At 50.0% G+C, this 21,336-nt stretch overlaps 1 protein-coding gene across 7 annotated transcripts in view; it reads right to left on the bottom strand.

The window, feature by feature from the left end:
* Window positions 1–2,222: 2,222 nt before the first annotated feature.
* Window positions 2,223–21,336, bottom strand: part of DISP3 (dispatched RND transporter family member 3) — a 38,735-nt gene continuing 19,621 nt past the window's right edge. For 2 of the 7 annotated variants that reach the window (XM_086860259.1, XM_023940608.2), the window contains exons 3-21: window positions 20,554–20,773; window positions 18,991–19,127; window positions 18,460–18,594; window positions 18,075–18,235; window positions 17,629–17,768; window positions 16,833–16,978; window positions 15,285–15,446; window positions 14,766–14,927; window positions 14,230–14,352; window positions 13,510–13,646; window positions 12,825–13,006; window positions 12,269–12,399; window positions 12,008–12,180; window positions 11,230–11,356; window positions 10,262–10,407; window positions 9,773–9,932; window positions 9,292–9,405; window positions 8,158–8,324; window positions 2,223–7,569 (exon numbers count right to left, since the gene is read on the bottom strand). In XM_086860259.1, coding sequence (XP_086716385.1) covers window positions 7,207–7,569; window positions 8,158–8,324; window positions 9,292–9,405; window positions 9,773–9,932; window positions 10,262–10,407; window positions 11,230–11,356; window positions 12,008–12,180; window positions 12,269–12,399; window positions 12,825–13,006; window positions 13,510–13,646; window positions 14,230–14,352; window positions 14,766–14,927; window positions 15,285–15,446; window positions 16,833–16,978; window positions 17,629–17,768; window positions 18,075–18,235; window positions 18,460–18,594; window positions 18,991–19,127; window positions 20,554–20,773 — 3,086 coding nt within the window. In that variant the 3' untranslated portion in view covers window positions 2,223–7,206. Of the gene's footprint in view, window positions 7,573–8,157; window positions 8,325–9,291; window positions 9,406–9,772; window positions 9,933–10,261; window positions 10,408–11,229; window positions 11,357–12,007; window positions 12,184–12,268; window positions 12,400–12,824; window positions 13,007–13,509; window positions 13,647–14,229; window positions 14,353–14,765; window positions 14,928–15,284; window positions 15,447–16,832; window positions 16,979–17,628; window positions 17,769–18,074; window positions 18,236–18,459; window positions 18,595–18,990; window positions 19,128–20,553; window positions 20,774–21,336 lie in introns of all 7 variants that reach the window. The other 5 variants (XM_023940605.2, XM_023940604.2, XM_086860260.1 and 2 more) reach the window with 3 other exon arrangements.

The raw sequence follows: 21,336 nt of genomic DNA, 5'->3' as shown, positions 1-21,336 counted from the left end.
ATATGTATTTTTATGTATTTATTTATATTATTTATATAATATGTTTATATATTAAACCTATTAAAAACCTATTTTTATATATATATTAAAATATAAATTTATATTTATATAAAAATGATATTCAATTTACACATTTATATATATAATTTCTAATTTAATTTATATTTCATTTATATTTCATTTATATTTCATTTATATTTATTACAAATCTATTTTTCTATAAAATACACATTTATATTTTATATTTTAAAAATACTAATTTTTTTCCCCTATCAGCATGACTGGGTCTAGCAAGGGTAAGGTTTAAAAGCTATTTCTGTGCTTAAGCCACCAGCAGCAGAGGAGAAAGGGAAGTGGCCCAGGCTGGGCACGGTTCTGAGGGCACAGACCTTGACATGGAGTTTCTCCTTGGGTTGGCACAAGGTGTGTCCTGGTGGAAGCAGCTGAGGTGATGTAGCACACACATCCCCTGCCCCCTAGGAAAAGATAAAAAAATAAAAGATAAAAATATAAAAAGATAAAAAGATAAAAAGATAAAAGCAGCCCCCTACCCCAGGCCCACTTCAGGCCCTTCAGCATTTTCCCCTCAAAGAAAGGGGCACCCACGAGCCCAGCCTACCTCTGCAGCTCCTCAGAAACCCACTGGGACAGGGGGGTCACACAGGTACATCCTCATCATCATCATCCTCATCCTCATCATCATCATCATCATCATCATCATCATCCTCATCATCATCATCATCATCATCATCATCATCTGACAGTGGCAGAGCGAAGGAGGCTCTTCCCTTTTAAAGGCCCTGAACTGGGGGGTGTTTTTGGGCTGGGAAGGAGTTTGTGGGAGAAGGCACCAGGAAGCACAGGCAGAGCCCCCAAAGGCTGGTGTGGAGGTACTGGAGACCCTCCTGTGCCAGAGGCTGGCAGCAGGCACGGGGGAATTCGCTGTGTGTGATGAAGACTTTGCACCAGACCTGCTCACCAGGAAGGAGGGATGGGGCTCTGCTCATGGTAGGCAGCAGGTTTTGGAGTGTGGACTGTCAGGCTGAGCCAGCAGCCTGTGTTGGACACAATTCCTTCCCTCCTCTGCGAGATTAAAATGAACACCAAGCAGCTGTAACCCCATGTAATCCCTCCTCCAAGCTCCTTTTCCCTGTCCCAAGCCCTTCCTCAGTCCAGCAGCTGTTTTCTGAGGAGCTGTGGACACCCAGCCCATCTCTGGCCATGCCTGCAGCTGTCTGACCCCATCCCTGTGCCCTCATTTCCTGGGCACCCACCACTGCCAGGTGGTCCCACAGTCCTGGGAAGGGCACCTGGTGCCTCCTGTGGTCCACAGGTCTCACAGATCTCCCTGCCTGTGTCTCAGGGAGTGCTGTCACAGCTGCCTTTGAGGCCAGGGACTGAATTTGTAACCAAAAAGAAGCCATTTCCAGCCCTGGCAATTTCCCAGCAGCAAGGTCAAACATAAACCCTCCCCTAGCTGCAATCCCCAACTGCTCATTAAAGGAAACACACTCCTCCTTCCTGTGGATGCTGCATTTTTTGTACGTGTCAGGCCGTGACCCAGAGCCTTGCTGGTGCTTAATAACAACAGAGATTTCACCAGAAATGTTGGCCTCAAGCACAGAAATGAGGGCTGGAGGTCACGGGAGGTTCAGTGCTGCCATTCCCAGCAGAGCTGTGCTGGGTGCAGTGTGAGCACAGCCAGAGGGGCTGGGGGGCTCTTCCTCCTGCCCCACTGCTGCTCTCTCCATCGGCTCAGTGGGGTCCAGGGAGGTGCAGAACAACCCTGCAGGGCAGGACAGAGGGACAAAACCTCCAGCAGAAGCTCATGCTTTGTGTGATGTGGGAAACTGAGGTGCTGCAGGAGCAGGCAGGTGAGCCCCATGCTCACGGAGTCAGAGCAGGGCAATCTTCACACACTGGAAGAAGCAGAGCATGAAATGGAGGAGTAAAAACCTTCCACAAACCATGGCTAAAGCTCTTCCTCGAGCCAGTCCTCTTGCAGACCTGTGGGGGTTCTTGCACTGCCTTTTCCAGCTTGCCAGCTCTCCTGGAAGTGACAAATTGGCTTCAAGGGACCCAATTTCAGCAGTAGGAGCAGACAATCCTGTGCACTGTGACCTCATCCCCAGAGCATTCCTCACACGACACGGATGCTGTCAGTGCCGCTCTGGCTGTCAGGATGTGTGCACCAACAGTGATGGGAGTGAGGGAGCCAAACGTGCGAATGTCAAAATCTTTTTTATTTACAACAGTCTCCAAAAAAATCAAGGAACACTGAAAATAGTGAGGCTAGGAGACAACTTACAAAAGTGACACGCATACACGGGGAATTGTGCTACATCACTCTGGGGACTGACACTCGAAGGTCGGCACGCGACGCGGTGGAATGGCAGCACCCTCCCTCCCACTGCCCATGGGGTGCTCACACCTCTTTTCCCCTTCTGTTCTGAACCATCCTCCCTCCCATTTGTTCTGCTTCTGCCTCCAAAGCTTTCTCATCTGCTCGTTGCTCTGCCTCTGGCCCTGGTCACTGCCCCCCACCTCCCTTCAGCAACTGCCCAAAGGAGGAGCAGAGAAGAAAAAGCCAAAACTCTCTGTCCTCAGGATGGAGACAGGAATTGAAAGAAGTCTTAGCTCTGGGACCCTGGGTACTAATCCAGGGCAGAGTAATTAGCAGCAGCTTTTGAAATATCTGTGAACTATGGCTTACATGCTATCTGGGGTGAGGAGTGATTTTGGAAGAAGTAACCAAGATGCTGAACTTGTCCTGCCTGGCTGCAAATCAGTCTGCACAGCTTCCTTGGTGGACAGCGTGGCAGGACAGATCTGTGTCATGGGGTTAAACAAAAAGCCTTTTATAACCTTCCAAAAGGGCAGGCTGCTCTGCTAGAGAAATTCAGTGCAGGGCAAGCTAAAAGACACTGTGACATAAAGCAAGATCCCAGTTTGCTCCAGTGGAGGCAAAGCCAGGGTCTCTGCAGACCATTGCCTCCAGACTGCTGTATCAATGGTCCCAAGTGCCAGCATGTCTTTCTCCTTGGGGATATTTCTCAGGCTGCCTTTGCTCTGAGGTATTTTCAGATCCAGCAGGAACTGAGAAACACAGTCCAGCTCAGCCACTGATTCCTTTCAGAATCTGCAGCCCTGGCAAGTGCTGAGGTCAGTGGCCAAATCTGATGCCCCAGTTGCCCAAGCACCTCAAGAGGCACCACAACGTAAAGAAACAAACAGAGAGAGATGTCATGGATCTTTTCCTCCCTCTGATGCTGAACTCTGTTCCTCCCTACTCCAAAGGTGATGTGGACAGGGCTGTTGTGAGCAGGGACTCTTTCTCTGAGTGTCCACAGCCATGGGGAGCCCTGGACTCACTCAGCAGCTCTACTGAAGGCAAAGAGCAGTCACACCAGCTCTGTGCATGAATCTCAGGACTTCAGCACCAAGGAGCAGTGTCCTTCTGCTACTGCCCTGTGCTGGAAGGGAGAGGACTTCTGGGCAGGACAAGACCCACTCTGTTTTGTAGGAGACTGCAGAGTTCCAGAATGACCCTCTCCTGAAACACCAACCTAACTTTTCAGAGGTTAAGCCTCAAACCAGGGTTTACTAGAAATAAAGGAGTGGGCAGTTAACAGGCAGATTCCATTGCCATGTGCTAACTGAAAATTCCTGTATGCTTTTTAGTTGCACCAAAATAATTTTGAAATGGAAAATAGGAGCATTTTCTTCCAAGTAAGGCTCATTTGATGTGTTCTGTTTAGAAACATCAAAAATGAAAGCTTTGTGCAAAGCTGTTTATCTCCCTCTTCCTAAGGAAATTCTCAAGACTTCTCCAGCCACTTTCAGTCCAGACTCTGAGCACTTTAGGCACAGACACCCACCATGGAGAAGGCTGAACCTTGCTCAGCAAGACAGCAGGGCCCAGGAGATGGCCTGTGGAACAGAGGAGAAAGAAGACAGGCAGAGATGTGGGATGAATTAAGGTGAACATCTGCTCCTGGAACAGCACCAGAGAGGTGAGGCCTTGCTTTTTAATGCTATGAGCATCTGCCTTGGAGCACCAATTCCCAGCAGGGCTGTCAGCTCCACCTCCACACTTGCTCAGATAAAGCCATCCCTTTTCTTACCTCTATCATTTTATGAGTATTCTGTAATCACAAGGATGACACTGCCTACGTGGACATGGATGTATACATCTGCTACTCATTTGCTGTCTCCACAGATGTCTGGGGACATCAGGATGTTTGAAGTGTTTTGCAGAAGGCTGGGCCCCACCTTTAAGTCTCTGTCACTCCACTGCATGTGGAGAAAGAGCTGTGTTTAATCAGGGTCTCAGGTTACAACAATCACTGACTCCTTGGAGTGTAAAACATCACCTAGGATCCTCAACTGGCTCTCTGCCATCCTGCTACATCTGGTGTAAGTTCCTCCTCCTCTCCTTGCCTCAGTTTCCCTCCTGGAGGGGCACAATCTCCTCAGCATGCCTTTGTGAATGATTTCCACTCATCCTGGCCTCCCCTCTTCCTTCTGAATCGTTCTGGCCATTGCATTCCCAGTATCACTTTGGGCAACGAAAGCCAAGGTGATGCCCTGCTCCTGCTAGTGCCAGCCAGCCCTTCTGCACTGAGGGAGCCTGGGCTGCCTGCAGAGGAGGAGGGAAAATTATAGCTTGTCCTTTTCCCTACCTGCTTCAGAAAACAGGATGGATCCTGTCAGGTGCCAAGAACTCTTTGTTATTTTTGTCTGCAGATCAGACGCTGTCAGATCAGACCCAAGAGACATAAAAGGTTTCCCTCTACTTTAAAATTAGTCTTTGCCTCCCCACAGTGCCTGAGTGGATGTTCCCAGCATGGCATGTCCAGAATCACACTGGAGGTGAGGGTTTATGTAGCCTCTTTATAGCGAGCAGGAACACAGGATACCAGGGACTTACACAGCCTTTCAACTTTGCAGGATTCAAAGCACATCTGTGCCTTTCCTTAAAGGCCTTTAAAGCTTTCTTCATACTTACAGAAGGAGGAACTTCCTCTAAGGGTGCCCTCAGCACCTCATTTTTTTGTCTGCTGACCTGGAAATATCCATCAGCTTTAATCACCCAGAAGAGGTTTGAAGTGTTTGCTAAGTTCAAGCCAAGCCACCAGCCAGAGCATCCTTGGCCACAGCAGCAGGGACACCTCGCTGTCCCCTGCAGCACCTGCACAGCCACACAGGTCCCACGGGGCTGTCACTCTTGCCCTCCCCAGTCACTGCCACTTAGGAGTGCTCAGGGCACCACCAAGAGTTAAATCTGGAGCACAGGCATAGGGAACAGCATGGCTTACACATCAAGGATGGGGCTGAGCTGTGCACAGCAGCCATCAAAGCAGCACAGCTTAAGGAGAGTCAAAAATCCTTTCCAGAAGCATTTCTCCATGGGCACAGTGCTCATTATGAAGGAGCTGGTGCAGGTTAGAGGTAGGTGCCAAGAAACATTTAACACTTTGCAGAAAGGGGTGATTCAGCTGTGCCATGGGATAGCAAGGAGTAAACCAGGCTACTCACGTTCTCAGGACCCTCAGAGAGCAGGATTGCTCTGAAGTCCACCTGGAAACAATAACTCCTCTCTGCAGCTTGGGACACCTTGGGGAACCTACTTTAGAAACAAGTATTTGATCCAGTTTCACAGGGATGACACAATGTGAAGGTGTAAGGCTGGCAGGGATCAGAGCAGGGATGCGCTGAGCCAAGTAGAAGCAGCTCAGTCTCTCAGCAGTGCAGGCCCCACAAATTGGCTGGCAGTGGGGCTGGACTTCCTGGAATTTTCATCTTAAAAAGAGGGGATTGATCCAGACAGAGAACACAAAGCCACCAGGATATGGAATCTGCAAAGAAATTGAATCAGGCTGCTTCCTGGCCACATTACTCTATTTGCACCCTTGTAAATACTGGTTAATGCATCTCCCAGTGGGCCTGACCCTCCCCTTCTGCCAAGGATCAGATGTGCTGTATATTAATGCACACTTAGCTATTTCAATTTTAAAAATACGATAGAGTCAGTGATGCTTAAAATGTACTTGTTAATGGCAGCAGTTTGTGATTTCATTTTACTTTAATAAAAACCATCTGCTCAGAGCAGACAGCAGCTGCAGCTCTGCTGCCCTCGGGTCTCCTCACAGGAGGTGTCTCTGAGCTGCCACAGAGGATGCTGTGCCTACCAGCAGCTATGGGCTCTGCCTGGCCCCAGGGGCCACCTTGTCCTCAGGCTAAGGGCTGACTGCTATGGCCAAAGAGCTCTGCAGGGACCTCTGGGCTCTCTTTTCTCTCCACCAGGAAGAGCAGAGGCAGTGACTGGTGAGGTGACCAGGGGGGACTGGGCATTGAAACTGCCTTGAGCTCACTACTGAGATGAGGGAGAGGAGGGCAGGCTGCTGAGGGCACCATCTGCTTCCTGATGGATGGATCCTGATGGATCCATGAGATCCCAGCACAAGGTGCTGTCCCTCCAGAAAGAAAGGGAATGCTGTGTGTCCCAACATCCTCCCTGAATCATGAAAGCAGGTTCACTGCAGGTGGTGCCACCCAGCAGCTCTGGTTTGGATCCCAAAGTGACACCCACGAGAGCTGCTGTGCAGCAATTTTGGGTCCAGGGCCTGGCAAAGGGATCCAGACAATGCTCTTCCCCAGGCCTGTCCAACAGCTCTCTGCTGCTCTTGAAGGCTCAAGTAACGAGGCACAGGCTTGGTGTGGGAGTAGGACATCACCTCAAGAGTCATCGTTGCAATCCTGACCCTGAACAAGCGGAGGGGAAGGACGGAGGGAAGGATCAGATGACCTTCCCAAATTCTCCCATTTTAGCTTTGTGGGTCCAGAAAGCCCTGTTTGTTAAAAATAAATTAAAAGACCAAGAAAAAAAAATCAAAAAAAAGCAGAAAGAAAACTGAGAGAAGGAAACCTCCTCCTCTACTGTTCATGGGCTGAGGTATTCCCTGGGCAGCCCTCATTGTCCGTCATCCATCCATCACTACCCAAAATAAATACAAGTTTAGAGCAAAACCCATTAGAGAAAATAAAGTGCATCTGGAGTTGAAAAACTTCATGAAAAAAGGGACTTTTTTTTTCCTCTTTTTTTTCTTACAAAAAATATTCTTTAAAAAGAAGAAGAAAAAAAAAAAAAAAAAAAAAAGAAGAAAGGGAGCAAGAGAACAGAGAACGCGGCTCTCGGCCTGGGGTCTACAGGACTGTCCCGTTGGGGAGGGGGATCTTAAATCCACTCTTCAGCAGGGCAAGGCAGATGCAGAGAGCCAGCAGGCCGGCCAGGAGCACCCCCAGCAGTGCCTTGAGGCAGGAAGTCCTGCTGCGGGTGAAGGTGCCAGGCCCCATGACGCTCAGCAGGGCCGTGCTCACAGTTAACGTGTACAGGATGGACACTCCCGTGTTGAGGGCCACGATCTTCCCAAACTTAGCAAAGGGGGCAATGATGCAGAAGAAGAGAGGGACGGTGGCGATGACGGTGGTGACGGCGCTGGACACGATTGCCACACCCACGTGCCGGACGGCTTCCATCGTCCTCCACTGGCGGCAGGCCGTGGGGTCCTGCTGGAAGGGACAGCCCTGTTATTCTAGCACTGGTATTTTAGGCTGCCTCAAACAACCTGTGCAGTCTCTGAGCAAAGAGCCACAGGCTCAGAACCCAGCAGAGGCTGCTGGATTTTGTGCCTCCTTTCCGCCACGTCAGCCTGATTGCTGGGCCTACACCGCACAGGGACTGCATGCAGACACCACACCTGGCATCAGAGATCCCAGGCTTTTGTGGTCTCCATCCTCCCAATGAGACAAAAGATGTTAACAAGGCCAGAGGTGAGCTGGTGGTCCAGCAAAGCTGTTGTCACCCCAGAACAGCAGTTTTCAGAGGTTACAGCTAGTGCAGAGCTGTTCCAGCACAGATATTCCACCTGGATATGAAAACAGGCTGCTTTGGCCTGCAAGAAAGGGACAACCATGTGGGCTGGAAACCCTCAGCTCACAGTCTGGAGCAGTCAGCAGGACAAGCAGCAAATACCACAGCCCAGAGATGCTCTGAGGGTGCCAGGACATATCCCCCCCTTGCTTATCACGTGTCCTTCATCACAGCTGAGTGGCACAAGAGGAATGAAATGCAAGGCTGCAGGAAAAAGAGCTCACCTGTGCCTGGTGGAGTGGCAGGTTCTCCCCTGCCAGCAGGTAGCCCTCCACCAAGTGCACACAGTAATCCACAGAGGAGCCAACGAGGATGGAGAGGGAAATGGCTTCCACAGCTCCCATTTCCCAGCCAGACCAGTACATGATGGTCACCACAAGGCAGACGACCCCTGTGTGAGGAAGGTGTTGTTAGGCAAATTAAAGGACTCTGGGACTGCTGCACAAGCCTGCTGGTACAAGTGGGGAGTTTGGGCTCAGACCCCACAGGTCTGTGTGCCACCCAGCCTGAGTCTGGCACCCACTCCCCTGCCACAGAGACAAACACTTCCCTCACCTTCCCTCAGCACAGGGACATTGTGTAAGGGACCAGACCTGCTGGGACTAGTGGAACACCCAGTTAAATATCAGGCAAACTGATTGATGCCAATCTAAACTCTTGCTAAGTGAATCCAAGCCCAGAGAAGTGTCCATGTGTGCACACAAGCACCACAGGGAAGTGAGCCTGTTGTTTTGCTTGCTGGAGTTACACAAAGGCTGAGCACACTTCTTTGAAGGCAAAGAGAACTGTTGGTTTGTGAGTCATATGTGGGAGACTAAGTGCTTCCAAAATGATAGATTTGATTTTTAAACTGAGAAGTTTAGCAACACACTTAGACCACAATATTATCAAATCACCAGCCAGGGAGAGGAAACTATTTACAATTTTGCTTCAAATACTAAAACACTGCTAAAATACTCAGCTTTTAACACCTCCCACTGCTTGGAAATAGCAGCCATGGTGCAGGTTCTTGGAAACTAGTGTAATTGTTATTCAAAGCTTGTGGGACTTAATCACATTATTATACATAACAGGTAGAGATGGCATTTGTGTAGCTAAAACCCTCTTTTAAACAAATAGAAGGGATTGTGTAGATAAAACACACTGGGAATTAGACACACAAATCTACTTTCCCAGTGAGGTTCCTGTGCATTTGTTGAGAGTTTCTTCTGTTCACTTAGCCAGTCTGTTCTCCAGCACTGGCTCCTGGAAAGCCAGAAGGGTTTACACAGAATACGAGAGACACAGAATCAGCAGTGCCACAATCCAACAACCTCAGGACAAATGAGAGCCTGACACGTTGGAATTGGTGTTTTTACCTAAGATGCTGAGCAGCACTGGCAGCAGGAGGAGGATGTGTGTGGTGAACACTGCCACGGCAGCCACACAGATGACCAGCGAGAGGATGAGACCATACAGGGCACTCTGCACTCCTGGAAGGAAACAGCCAGCTGATATGAATCCTGGAAGGTGACAGCTGCGATGGGAAAGGCACCGTGTTCCTGCTGGCAACAAGGCAGGCAGGGACTCACACTGGGGAAGACAGGAAGGGGAGGATGAAAGCGGAAAGAAGAAGGTTTCTTGAATCTCGCAGCAGCAGGGCTGAGTCCCTTCCCTTACCTGTTCCCTTGGGCTCTGCCTAATTCTGACAATTCCCACTGCTTAGGGCAGGAACAGGCTTTAGGAGTTTGCACAGCAATGGCAAGGGACTGCAGATATAACCCATGCCCATAGAGTGTGCTGTGAAGATGTGTCAGAGAGTGTGGGTTCCCCCAGGGAGAGAAATATGGCATCACTTGCCTATAATCTCCATGAAAATCTGCTTCCAGTGCTCACAGGTCTGGAAACCGTGCCGGAGAGCAGAGCCCTCTGGGAAGAGCTGGAGCTGCTGCTGCAGGAATGTCTCCCATTTCAGATAGTCAGCATATGTCTGGAAGGATGATTTCCCCTTGTAGGTTGTCTGTAACAAGATAAACACATCACTCGTGTCCTGCTCTTTGGGCAGGGGATGCATGGCAAGGAAAAGGGCAGAACAACCTAGAACAAGGAGTGGCAGCACCAGGCAGAACTGGCAGTGGCATTTGGGCAAACCTGCCACCAGCTTCTTGCCTAATTGTGGTGTAACAGCCACTTCTACCAACTTGTGAGTGCAACTGTCTGCAACAAACACTAATAAACACTAAATTATGGCTGCAAATGGAAGTGGCCAGTGCAGAAAGAGCAGAGCTAAACCCCCAGAAGTCACTGTCACCAGAATGACAACGTCACCAGGTGATGCCATGTGCTCACCGATTCAAATGCCATGGAGATCCACTGCACCTTCCCATCCTTCACCCCCACTGCCCCATGAGAGAGCTGCCCAGGCAGCAGGTTTGGCTCAGGGATATTCTTGCACTCAGGGTGCAACATCTGCAGGAAGGAGGAGATGCTGTAACCTGGAGAGAAAGAAAGAGCAAGAGATGGAGTGCAGAACAGGGAAAGGAAGCACACTGGAGCAAGGGGATGAAAAAAAAACCCAACCAACAACCCAAAATGAGAGCCCCAAGAGTCACAAGACCCATCTGTCCACAGCTGCTTCCCCTTGCCACTCTGGTTTGCCAAAGCCCTTGAGGTCTCAGCACCACAGCTCTCATGTGGCTCTGTCAGCAGCATGGGACAGGACAGTGCCACTGCTGTTTGTCCCCAGCTGTCAGGAGCAGCACAAAGAGCAAGGGCTGAGGGATGTCTGCCTGGCCTGGCAGGGATTTGCTCCAGGCATGAAACTGACTTTCAGCCTCAAGACAATATAGCAAATGCCAAACTACCACAACTTGCTAGCTCAGCTCCACAACCTTGTGACCTCTGAAGTTGGGGGAGATGGTCACTGGTCAGGTGTGCAAAGCCAGAGACAGTGAGTAGCCTCACTGCAACGAGATCAGGTGTGAGTTCACTGTTATTCAGGAGCTACTAAGAAGACATTTACTGAATCAAAATGTTTTCTCTCAAGCAATACCCATGACTGGAAAGAACAAATGCAATCCTGTTCTTATCTTTCTGGATTAAATCCCAAAGAATCTACCCAGTGTCTTTGGCATTAAAGAGACCACCTTTCTTACTTTCTGTCCCAAAAAGCACAACCAATGACATGTTCTAGAAGGGTCAATCTGCCTTGGGAAGAAGAGGAGACAGCAAGAAGCAGTCACCCTTTCTGGTTTGCTGTTGAGGACCCCAGCTGAAGCAAGCACAGGTAGGGCTGCAGAGGAGTTAGTCTAACCTACCCGAGGGCAGGCACTGAGCCCCTCCGGGCTTCACCAGCTCAGAGTTGCTGGCAATGGCTTTGCAGAGGCGGCACAGGTTGCCAATCTCTTTGAAGAGGTCAAAGCTGTCATCGTAGATAACACTGCCCTTTCACAAGGAGACACAATGACAAGAGCACCGCACGTGAGACACACACACAGCAACTGGAGCTCAGCTGCCTGCATTTCTCACTGCCCCTTCAGAGGAAACAGGCAAAGGCTGGTTCTGCACACTACCCCCAAATCACAGAGCAGGAAGAACAGCAGAAAGCTCGAGTGCATCAGCCAAGCTAAGCATAATTTTTCTAGGGAAAGGCTGTCATGTGTCAAGGTATCAGATCTCAGAGATAAGCTGTTACTAGAAAAGTCACATTTAGTAACCTTTCCCTAGAGTAAGTGATTTTTATCTTTTGTTAGTACTTCATAACAAGATATATATATTATAGAAAAGTATCAGTTCCCTCAGTCTTGAATTTGTAGTGAGATTTTGAGATGGGTTAGTTTCTAAGACCCTCAAGAAAGCCAGGTTTAGACTCAAAATTAGAAGGTTATATATTGCACTCAGAGGGATTTTCTGGAAAGTCTGAAGTGGCTTTTTTTTTTTTCAGTAAGGACTTCCTGACCTCCATTATTTTGTCAAATTGCTAAAACAGAACTCTACTGGCTCATCACAATGCTACAACCTCTGCCCTTCCATCTGTCCACCCTGGGCTGTGGGTATCAACCAAAAAACCATCCAGAGAGCCCAGACGGGGTGTACCATGTCTCCGATGACGTGGTTGTCCGGGTGTCGCGTGCGATTGACGCCTCTGATTCCGAACACCACGAACACCATGGCTCCCGTGTCCACCAGCGGCCGCACCGCCGGCTTCCCGCAGCCCGCGTTCACGCACGGGTTAAATCCAGACGTGGCTGACAGCTTGGCTTTGGGTGCTGCTGCCAAATACAGAATAATTGGTTACTTCAGGTTGGCGGAAGAAGGTGTGATTGTCCGGATCTCGGCGTGGTTGGACGGGTTTACCTTTCTCACTGGGAACGTACAGGATGCCTTTGGTGGGTCCGTCTGGGCTGGAGCTGAGCAGGCAGCCTGGAGGAGACACACACACTCGGCCGTGGTAAGGGGGCTTGTGTGACTGGGCAAAGTACAATTTCCTGTGCAGCAAAGAAAGTTTGTTAAGGGGGGGACAGAGGTAGAGAAGATGAAGCATCCAAAGTATCACGTGGAAACAGATATTCTCAGGGACAGAAGCAAAGGGAAAGGTGAACATCTGCAGACCTGGAACCCTGGCCATTGAATATTCTGTGCTGCCCATTCAGCCCAAGAGTTCAGGTGGGTAAGGGCAAAAAACAGACCAGCAACATCTTTCTGCCACCCAAAGAAGCCCCCAGGCACAGTCTGTCGAGCCTTTTGCATGTAAATGATGCTATGGGCCTGCAAAGTGATTTGGTACATGTGCAGCAAAGCAATTCTAGAGCCATGGCTGTCACTGATTGAGGGCAGGACTGGCAGTGGCCATGAGGCATCTCACATCAGCCTCTCAGCTGGGCTGTTCCTCAGGGGGGTTTGGGAAGGTTACCGTGTTCGCTGCTGCTCCTTGGAGGCCACGTAGAAACTGAAATCGAACTTCCAGCCCTTCTTGGTGTCACAGGACAAGGTGGTCATCATCCACTTCCTGGGGCTCATCTGCTTAAGCAGCCCTACTGTGGACACACAAGCTGTCAGCTTCCTGGTGAAGTTACCGAAAGGCACTCTATACACCTAAGCAATGGATTAATGAAAACAGACACTTAACTCCACGGGGTTGCAGCCTGTTGCACATCAGCATCACACTCTCCCCTCCTCCCTGAGCGCTGGCACAGCCACACAGAACGAGCACTGCAGGCACAGCCCCCAGCCTGCCCCTTCCCAGCGATGGGCAGGTGTGACAGGCCCCTTAACACCCCCATTCCCAGTGGCCTAGGCTGAATGGTAGGTGTTCTGCCCAGGGTGAGGGACATCTGCCCTAGAGACACCCACAGTTTTGTTCCCATCACTGAGAGTCACCTCACAACAGCAACAGGTGAAGTCTTGTGGCACTCCAAGGTATGGTCTTGGATGATGCCAAGCACAATGCCTTCTGTGTTAACTACCCTACTGCAGTGCCCTGAAAACATCACCCAAAGCTACACAGGACCCCATGGAGAGACAGGAGGAGGCTCTTGTGCTCACCTGCTGCGTGCTGCCCTCTTGCTAGAGGGGTCCAACATCCTGGGCTGACTTACCTGGAATGAAGGCACCTCCCCGTCTCCCGGTGACACCATCTGCCAGGGCGCAGGGACACTGGCATTGAGTGAGAATCTGTAGATGGCTGGTCTTCCCTTGCTCCTGGACTTGGAGATATACACAGTCCCCTGGAGCTCTGAAGAAAACAGAGGGCATGAGGTTTGGTGGTACTTCTTAAATCAGCAAATCCTACAGACACAGGCAGAGCAAAGGAGGGTTGTTATTCTCTGCTGTCTGCTCTGGGACACCAGGCACAGCCTCTGCCTTCTGGCAGTGCAGCACACCTTTCAAAGGCTATCACAAATACACCCTGAGCTGCAGTAATTCCTGGTGGCTTAATGATTCATGTCATCTTGGGACCTGGCCCAATAACTGTTTTATCCTCAAAATCCCCTGCAAACTGAATTTACTCTCCTGTGACCTGCCAACAAGGTTGTGAACGGGACTGGGATGTGAACTGTACTCAGATCAGAGGGATATGACACTGGACAATGCTGCCAGCTGGGTTATGGGACCATGTCCTAGGGAGCAGTAGGTGTTCAGGGAAAGGGGGATTCTAAAGATGCTCCATACATCCAACACCAACCTAGGGCTCAGTGGGGCAGGCTCTGAAGAGAATTATTCCCCATCAGCTATTCAGAGAGCATGTGCTTTAGTTTGTACAGTGGATCCTTGGGCCCTGGCTGCTAATGTGGCCAGAGCCACCATGGCCCACTCACCTTGCTGCCCTGTATCACTCATGCTGCCTTTGCTTCCCCAAGGTGACCCTGAGCCCCTCTTCTTTTTTTCCAAGGAAGTTCGGATGTTGTTCTGCAAACTGTGGGGCTTTTCCTGAAACAAACCTGTCCCACAAGGTTAGTCAGGGAGGCCAGAGTGAATGGCATGAGAAAAGATGCACCAGGCCCGTGTGTACCACAGACTCTGCAGCTGAATACCAAACCCTGAGCAGGCAACACAGACCCTCAGCTGGGCACTGACATGGGACCAGCACTTATGAGTAAAAATAATCAGTTTTCATATCAATCCCTGTGAAGGGATTGCTCCAGAAGAAATACTCATGCAGTTCATGGCTAAAGCAGGGAATACTTTTCTGAATACCCCACTCCAATGTGTGCCTTCTTTCCACGAGCTCCATCCCATGTCCAATGAGATATTTGAACATTGTAGGCGTCTGCCTCACATTTCAGCTCCTCCAGTCCAGGACTTGGGCCAGGCTGGGCTGCACCCACCATGGTTTGGGGATCAGTGTTCTCACCTGAGCAGGTAATGCAGGAGATACCTTCAGCACTCAGGTTGTATTTCAGGTCCAGGAGCACCTGGATGTTTGTGTCTGGCCGGAACAAGACTGGAGCACGGCTAGCTGGGTGGAGGCGGCTGGCAAAGAATATGGACAGGAGCAAAACAAGGAGAAAGAGCCCTGCAAGGAGAAACCTGGGTAAGTGTGGGACCCTACGTGCACCTCACACATGCTCAGAGAGCAGGGATGGTATTTTCAGTTGAAAAAAGAACAGCCACTAAAGCACAGTGGCAGCTGGGATTTCTTTTCTCCATGCCTGGAAAAAGCTCCATCAGGATTTGCCACTTTAGATCTGAGTGAGAAGAAAGGGATGGAAAAGTCCTCAGGGAATGTTCTGGGAGCACTCTTCCACTGTGTTAGAAGCTGTCTCCCATGTCCCTTTTCCCACCTCTTGTCACTAATAATCAAGGCTTGGAGACCTATTGAAATGTCAAACCCCCTAAAATCCATGCAGATGCAAATCCCCTCCTTCCTTACCCACAATCACCCATCTCCTCTTCACTGCAGACCACAGCACCCAGTGTTCCAGCAGCTCCTGCAGATGAGTTATCAAGTGACCCCTGCTGCTCTTCTCTGCAGAGAGCTGCAGATTTTCTGGCATCACAGACACCAAGGGGACATCCCCCATTTCCAGGGAGACTAGAATAGAGAGAAATCAAAAACAGTCTCAGTTTCCTGTCTCTCAGAGCTCTCTGCCCTCCTTTATCAAACCTTCTGCAAGGTGCTGTACAGCTCACTCAAGCTAAAGAGATGGAGTAAGACCCTGGCAGAGGCAGTGATTTCAGCATGTTTTAAGCAGCATCTTTGTCAAGTCACTGCCATGCAACAGCTACAGTGTAAATCTATAGCTCAGTCCAAATCTGTGCTTCAGGCTGTTCCTTGCTCTACCAAACCCCACAAACATTGTCCATAAGGTCACAGGGACACTGCATGCTTCTTGGGCCAAGCAGAATTTGTCCCTGTCCTACTAAATACGCCTTCCTGCTAATTACACACAGCTGACCTCTTCCTGACTGCAGCCTGGCTCCTCCCTGATTCTCTAATCTCCAGATCAGGGATGCCAAGGGAGCTGCCCCCTTCTCTGTGTGTGACAAGTGGGCACTTGCTGTGTTGGGATGATGCCTGGCACACTGCAAACCACAAACCACGCTTGGTCAGCCACTGGAACAAGCTGCTTTGCTTCTTCACAGTTCCCTGATGCCCAGGGGCCCTGGAGGAAAACATTCTGCTGTTTGCAGGGAAGAGGGGGATTATTTCCATACATCACCACTGCATGTGGCTCTGGCATACTAAAGAGAACTCACAGAGGCAGAGCTGCTCTGCCTGTCAAAGGCATCTCACTCTGCAGCAAGGGCTCTGAACTGGTTTGGTTATCTCCAGCTCCAGTTTGCTTCCAGGCCTGAAAGGTACTCACTGCTGTTGGGGGTTTTAAAAGGATGAGATTCCAGCAAGTTTTAAAAGCCAAGTACAAGAGAGCATGACCTTTTTCTTGCCATCAGGGCTGGAAGGATTATCTCCTGCCAACAACAGACAGGGAATTTCTGGGCTTTTTTTTCTAGATTGCTTATGTGATATCAGGCAAGTCACTGCCCTCTTCATACCACGATGAAGGAGCTGCTCTAGGGGGTTGATGCTGGAGAACAACAGTGCTCTTTTTCCTGCTTCCCAAATGCAGAGCTCCAAATGGCAGGGAAGAAGGGAAAACAGGACAGTGAGCTGTCCTGGTGTTATGGATTAGATGTTTCATGGCTACATCCATGTCACAATCAGTGATTCCAGGCAGAAAGCAGACCACCATGGACACAGAGAATTAGCAAAGTAGTTAAGAAAGCATGCACTGACACTCACTGAAGACCTCAAAGCAAACTTACAAAGAATACTGAGTTGTGACTCCTACAATCTCCCATGATGGCTCCAGTTTACACTTTGGGGTGCTGAGGCAAGGACCAGTGCCAGGGGTAGGGAGAACTGCAGGATGCAGAGGGCAGTGTGATCCCCTAAAGGCAGCACACAGCACACACATACCAGGCTCCTCCTCCACGCTGAGCAGTGGAATGTCATCATCAAGGTAGGGAAGGGTCTCTCTGCCTGCTCTGGAGGTGGTGTCTGAGGCAATGAAGAGATCTTCAGCCAGGTGCAAGGCACTCTTTTTGGTGCACTTCTGACTGCAGCTGCATTGAAGCAGGAAAGGAGACAAAGGGAAGAGTTTTAAGCCACATACCCTGTGAAGAGTTCCCAGTGGGCTCCTTCAGTGGCAAGGAGCGCAGCAACAGCCTGCTCCAATGAATTGGAAAGACAACAGGCACTGCCAGGAGCAAATTCCATTGCTGAGTGCTGAGAGGGCAAGGGCTGGGCTGGGTACACAGAGCAGGGCTGAGCCATGGACACTGGGTGCTGAGTGATGGGACTTTCATCTCTCTGCTAGTGAATTAAATCAGGCCAGGTCATCTGCAGTGCTAAAGAGCAGGGGAAGAGGAAATGTGCTGACTTTCAAACACAAATATCCACGTCCTGCTTGTGCTCACAGGCAGGAGCAATGGTGATCTGCCTGCCTTGCAGGGCTTGTGTCTCCACTGCTTGAAGGTTTGGCTGTGCATTAAGGCTCTGAGGAAACAAATGGTCCAGTACTCCATGGGATTCAACCAAGAGGACTGAGAGAGTGAGACTGGGACTTGACCCTTCCATTTTGTTCCATCCTTCTGTCAGAGCCAAAGCCAAGCTGCTTGAGGGGAATGAGGACAAACTGACATGGTAGGGAAGGAATTTGCAAACCTCCTCGACTGCAAATTCCAGTTTCCCACCCACAGGCTCCAGGGCTCACCTGGCTTGGCAGGAGCTCTCTAATGGGGACACATAAAGGGTCCATATTCCAAGAGCAGCTGGCATGGTGAAGAGCACAGCTACCCAGCAGCAGGACACAATCAGGGACATGAAGAGTCCGAAGTCGTGCACAGCTGGGATCTGCATGAGGAGAGAGAACACAGGGCTGGGATCAGCTGGGGCAGGATTGCTGGAGAGGCAGCAGGCAAGGAAGAGATGTCTGGAGGAACCTCAGAATAGCACATGCTGACCTCAGTCATCATAACCAGCAAACCTGGTGGGTAAAGCACTGAGACAGAGCCTGTTTGATCAGAAGTATTTCCTTGGATAATCCACTGCCTTACAGCAGGTAAGACACAGCCCTGCAAGAAGCAGGTGTGGCAGGTTCCTGATCCATCAGGCCTTTTGGCAGAAATGAAAACCCCAAATGCCAAAGGTGCAGGGTACCTGAGAGAAGATGTTGGCAGCATATGCTGCAGCTGTGGTCAGGGAGGTGAAGAAGGTGGCTTTTCCTGCTGTCTGGATAGTGTGGATCATGCGCAGGCGCAGGTCCTTGAGGTGGGTGGCTTGGCGGTAGGTGTTGATGAAAACAAAGACATCATCAACCCCTGGAAAAAGACAGCAGAAATATTGATACTCTGCTCACAGAGGTGATACCTGCTGAAAATCTGATTTCCCCTTTGGCATTTGACCTGCAAATATTAAACTTACAGGTAATGGAAAATGAAAATTCAATCTGCATTTGCCACCATCACCTTCTTCTCTCCTGCAGACAGAAGGCAGGGCAAGGCAGCACAGGTAAAGCACAGGCTCGGAGTAAAGATGAGCTTACCAATCCCCACGATGACAAAGGCAGCCACACCATTGAGTATACCCAGATACTGGATCCCAAACACGACGTGGTACAGGAACAGAGCCACCAGGCAGCTTAGCCCAATGCTGGCAATGCCAAAGAATGACAGAAACACTACAGCAGAAAAGAAACATGGAGAAAATAATATCTCTGACCAAGCCCAGGAGAACAACACCTCCCACCTGCCCCATGAGTGTGTTGCTGACAGAGAATAGTTCAAGGCTGCAGGATACTGCTTGCAGACTCCTTCCCATGAGGCTCGTGCAAAAAATTACATCAGATTTATGCCAGTGTTAGTAAGATGTGCATTCACATCTTCTTCCTGATTTCCTGTGAGTCTTTCCCTCACCCTGCCCATAAATCTCAACTCTGGAGAATGAGACTGGCTTGCCCTTCTGCATGCTGCTGTGCCACAGGGCATCAGAGCCTCTCCCTGGGCTTGCACACACACAGACAGACACTGCACATCTGGATTTGTGTTAGAACAGGGTAGCTGTGACTCCAGCCTACCTGAGCAGGAGGTGAGGATGTAGACCAAGACAGCTATGCAGCTACTGCTGATGAAGGCCAGCAACATGTCATTGTTGAAAGTCCTCCTCACTTCATAGTCAAACAAATCTGTCCCTCCATACAGCACCTGCACTTTGCTAGGGTAGGAAGACATGAAAGAAGAGGAATAGTTGAGCACAAAAGGAGCAGAGCCCAGTGGTTTAAAGCACAGTATCTCCTCCAGAGCCAAAGGAGGTCACTGCTCTAATGACCTGGCAGTTCTCTGAGAAAACAGAGCAGTGAGAGCAGGTTGAACAAAGTTGCTGCTGGAGGTGAAATTCACACAGGGAAGCAGAAAAATAAAGAGCAGGTCTAATATTTTTTAAATTCCTCCACTGCATGGTGGGTCTTGGGCACTAATAAACAGCTCCTGGAGCTTTCAAAGCCAATTCCATCTGGAATCCTAATCATTGCTTATTATATTAGCACAGTGGATGCAGGCAGAGTGAGAGCTTAATCAGAAACCATATGATTTACCAGCTTCTGCCTCTGGAAGCCGGCTCAGAGCAGAAGTAATCCAACATAATTTAACCAGGACTACAATAATGCTGCACCATAGGAGGCTATCAGGGCTTTGGAACTGAGCCTTGGCCTCAATTCCCTTTTGGCTTGTCAGAAGCACAACCTGCTTTCCCAGCCCATTGCTGAGAATGCTCTGTGGCTGCCTGCATTCCAACCTGCTTCTGAAGATCAGCATCCCTTCGTTCTGGGAAGTACTGAGACTCAGGGCAGTAGAAAGTCTGAAGTCTAAGAAGGTACAGAGACTTCTGTCAGCTGCCTGAGTACTGGGATGCTCTTTTAGCTCTTTTTAGCTCTGTTTTATCATCTCTCTCTCACACAAGCACTGAGCAAAGCTCTATCCAACCAAGTCATACAGACCTGGTGGTGAGAAAAGCCTGCACTTCCTGAAACTTATCCTGCCCTGAGACTCCCCTCCCCACCTCTCTGTACAAAAAGCAAAAGCAGAATTGGATCCACACGTTGAGCAGCCTTGAGTAAAGACCATTTCATCCCCTGCATCAAACCAGTGGTGGCCAAATTCAGAGCAGGAAGGCAGTTCAGTTTGAGTGGTGGAACTGGATTTGTAAGATGGAAGCAAAAAGATCCAATGCCACACAAGGACTCAGTGGAAAGGCAGGCAGTAGATTCAAACTTTGTCCCCTTTTCATTGTCTCTGTTGGTGTCTCTGGCACGTTGCCGCAGAGGGAAGTGGCAGCAAAGGGGAGCAGATGAGTAGTTTTCTGCCATATGTTCCCCACCATCATTCACAGCTCCAGCTTCAGTGGAGATGCTTTTTCTCCTTCATCTGGAACATTATGCCATGGCCACTGTTGAAGTCTGTCCAGCAGTCCAAGCTAGCATGTTAAGCCTTCCGTGCCCGGTGCCTTCCCAGTGAAGCCAAATGGAACGCGGCTATCAGAATGGAACAGGCCCTCCTGCTCTGCTGCAAACCTTAAGGCAGAGCTTTTTCCCTGAAAGGTCTATCCCATCCTCTGCCCTTCCCTCACCTGCACACACCCTCACCTCGTGGACTGCTTGGCCAGCATGGCCACATAGGTGATGACAAAGTTCTGGAACTTGTGGCGCTGCTCCTCCCAGCGATCCTCCACCGAGTAATAGTTGGGCAGCGGCGCCCCGAAGAGGATCTCGCTCCGCAGCAGGGAGCTCTTCATGTTCTCAGCAGACAGCCCCTCATCCACGTACCAGTAGAACTCGGGGTGGGTCATGGCCAGCTCCAGGGACCCTGCAGGAGAAAGCAGAGCCACTTTTGTTAGGTCCTGCTTAATTGTCTTGGCAAGGCACAGGGTCTAGTGTGCCACAGGGAGAGTGGGAGTCATCCTGTCCTTCATCAGAGTGATGCTGGCTGCTGCTGCTGCCTTCCAGAGGGCAAGGAAAACCTGGATTGCAAAGTCTCACATCCTACTCCTGTTCTGTGACTGCTTGTGCTGCTGCCCACACACACTTCCCCATCAGGGACACATCTTCCACCTGACTGAGCTGACCCACAGCACCCCCAGCCAACAACACCCCCATCAATACTCCCACTGCTGCTCTTTCTTCTCTTACATGGGGACAAGATTTTCTCCATTACACCTGGAAGCACAAGAACTAAACAATGCCTATGGAAGAGAAGTCCTGGCTCTGCTGTGACCTGCTACCTCTGCCATCTGTGAGGGATGCAGAGATGGAGGCACTCAGCTTGTTCTTACTAAGAGACACTGCCTATCTATTCCCAAAATCCAGCTCCCTCCAGTTCATACCAGAAAGATCAGAAACTATGCTCCTTCCTGTTTTGGTAACAAATTG

The sequence above is a fragment of the Cyanistes caeruleus genome, chromosome 22 (assembly GCF_971803275.1).
Source record: "Cyanistes caeruleus chromosome 22, bCyaCae1.hap1.1, whole genome shotgun sequence".
Taxonomy (NCBI): domain Eukaryota; kingdom Metazoa; phylum Chordata; class Aves; order Passeriformes; family Paridae; genus Cyanistes; species Cyanistes caeruleus.
Note: the sequence above shows the minus strand (reverse complement) of the source record. Positions and strands in the feature narration are given on the sequence as shown.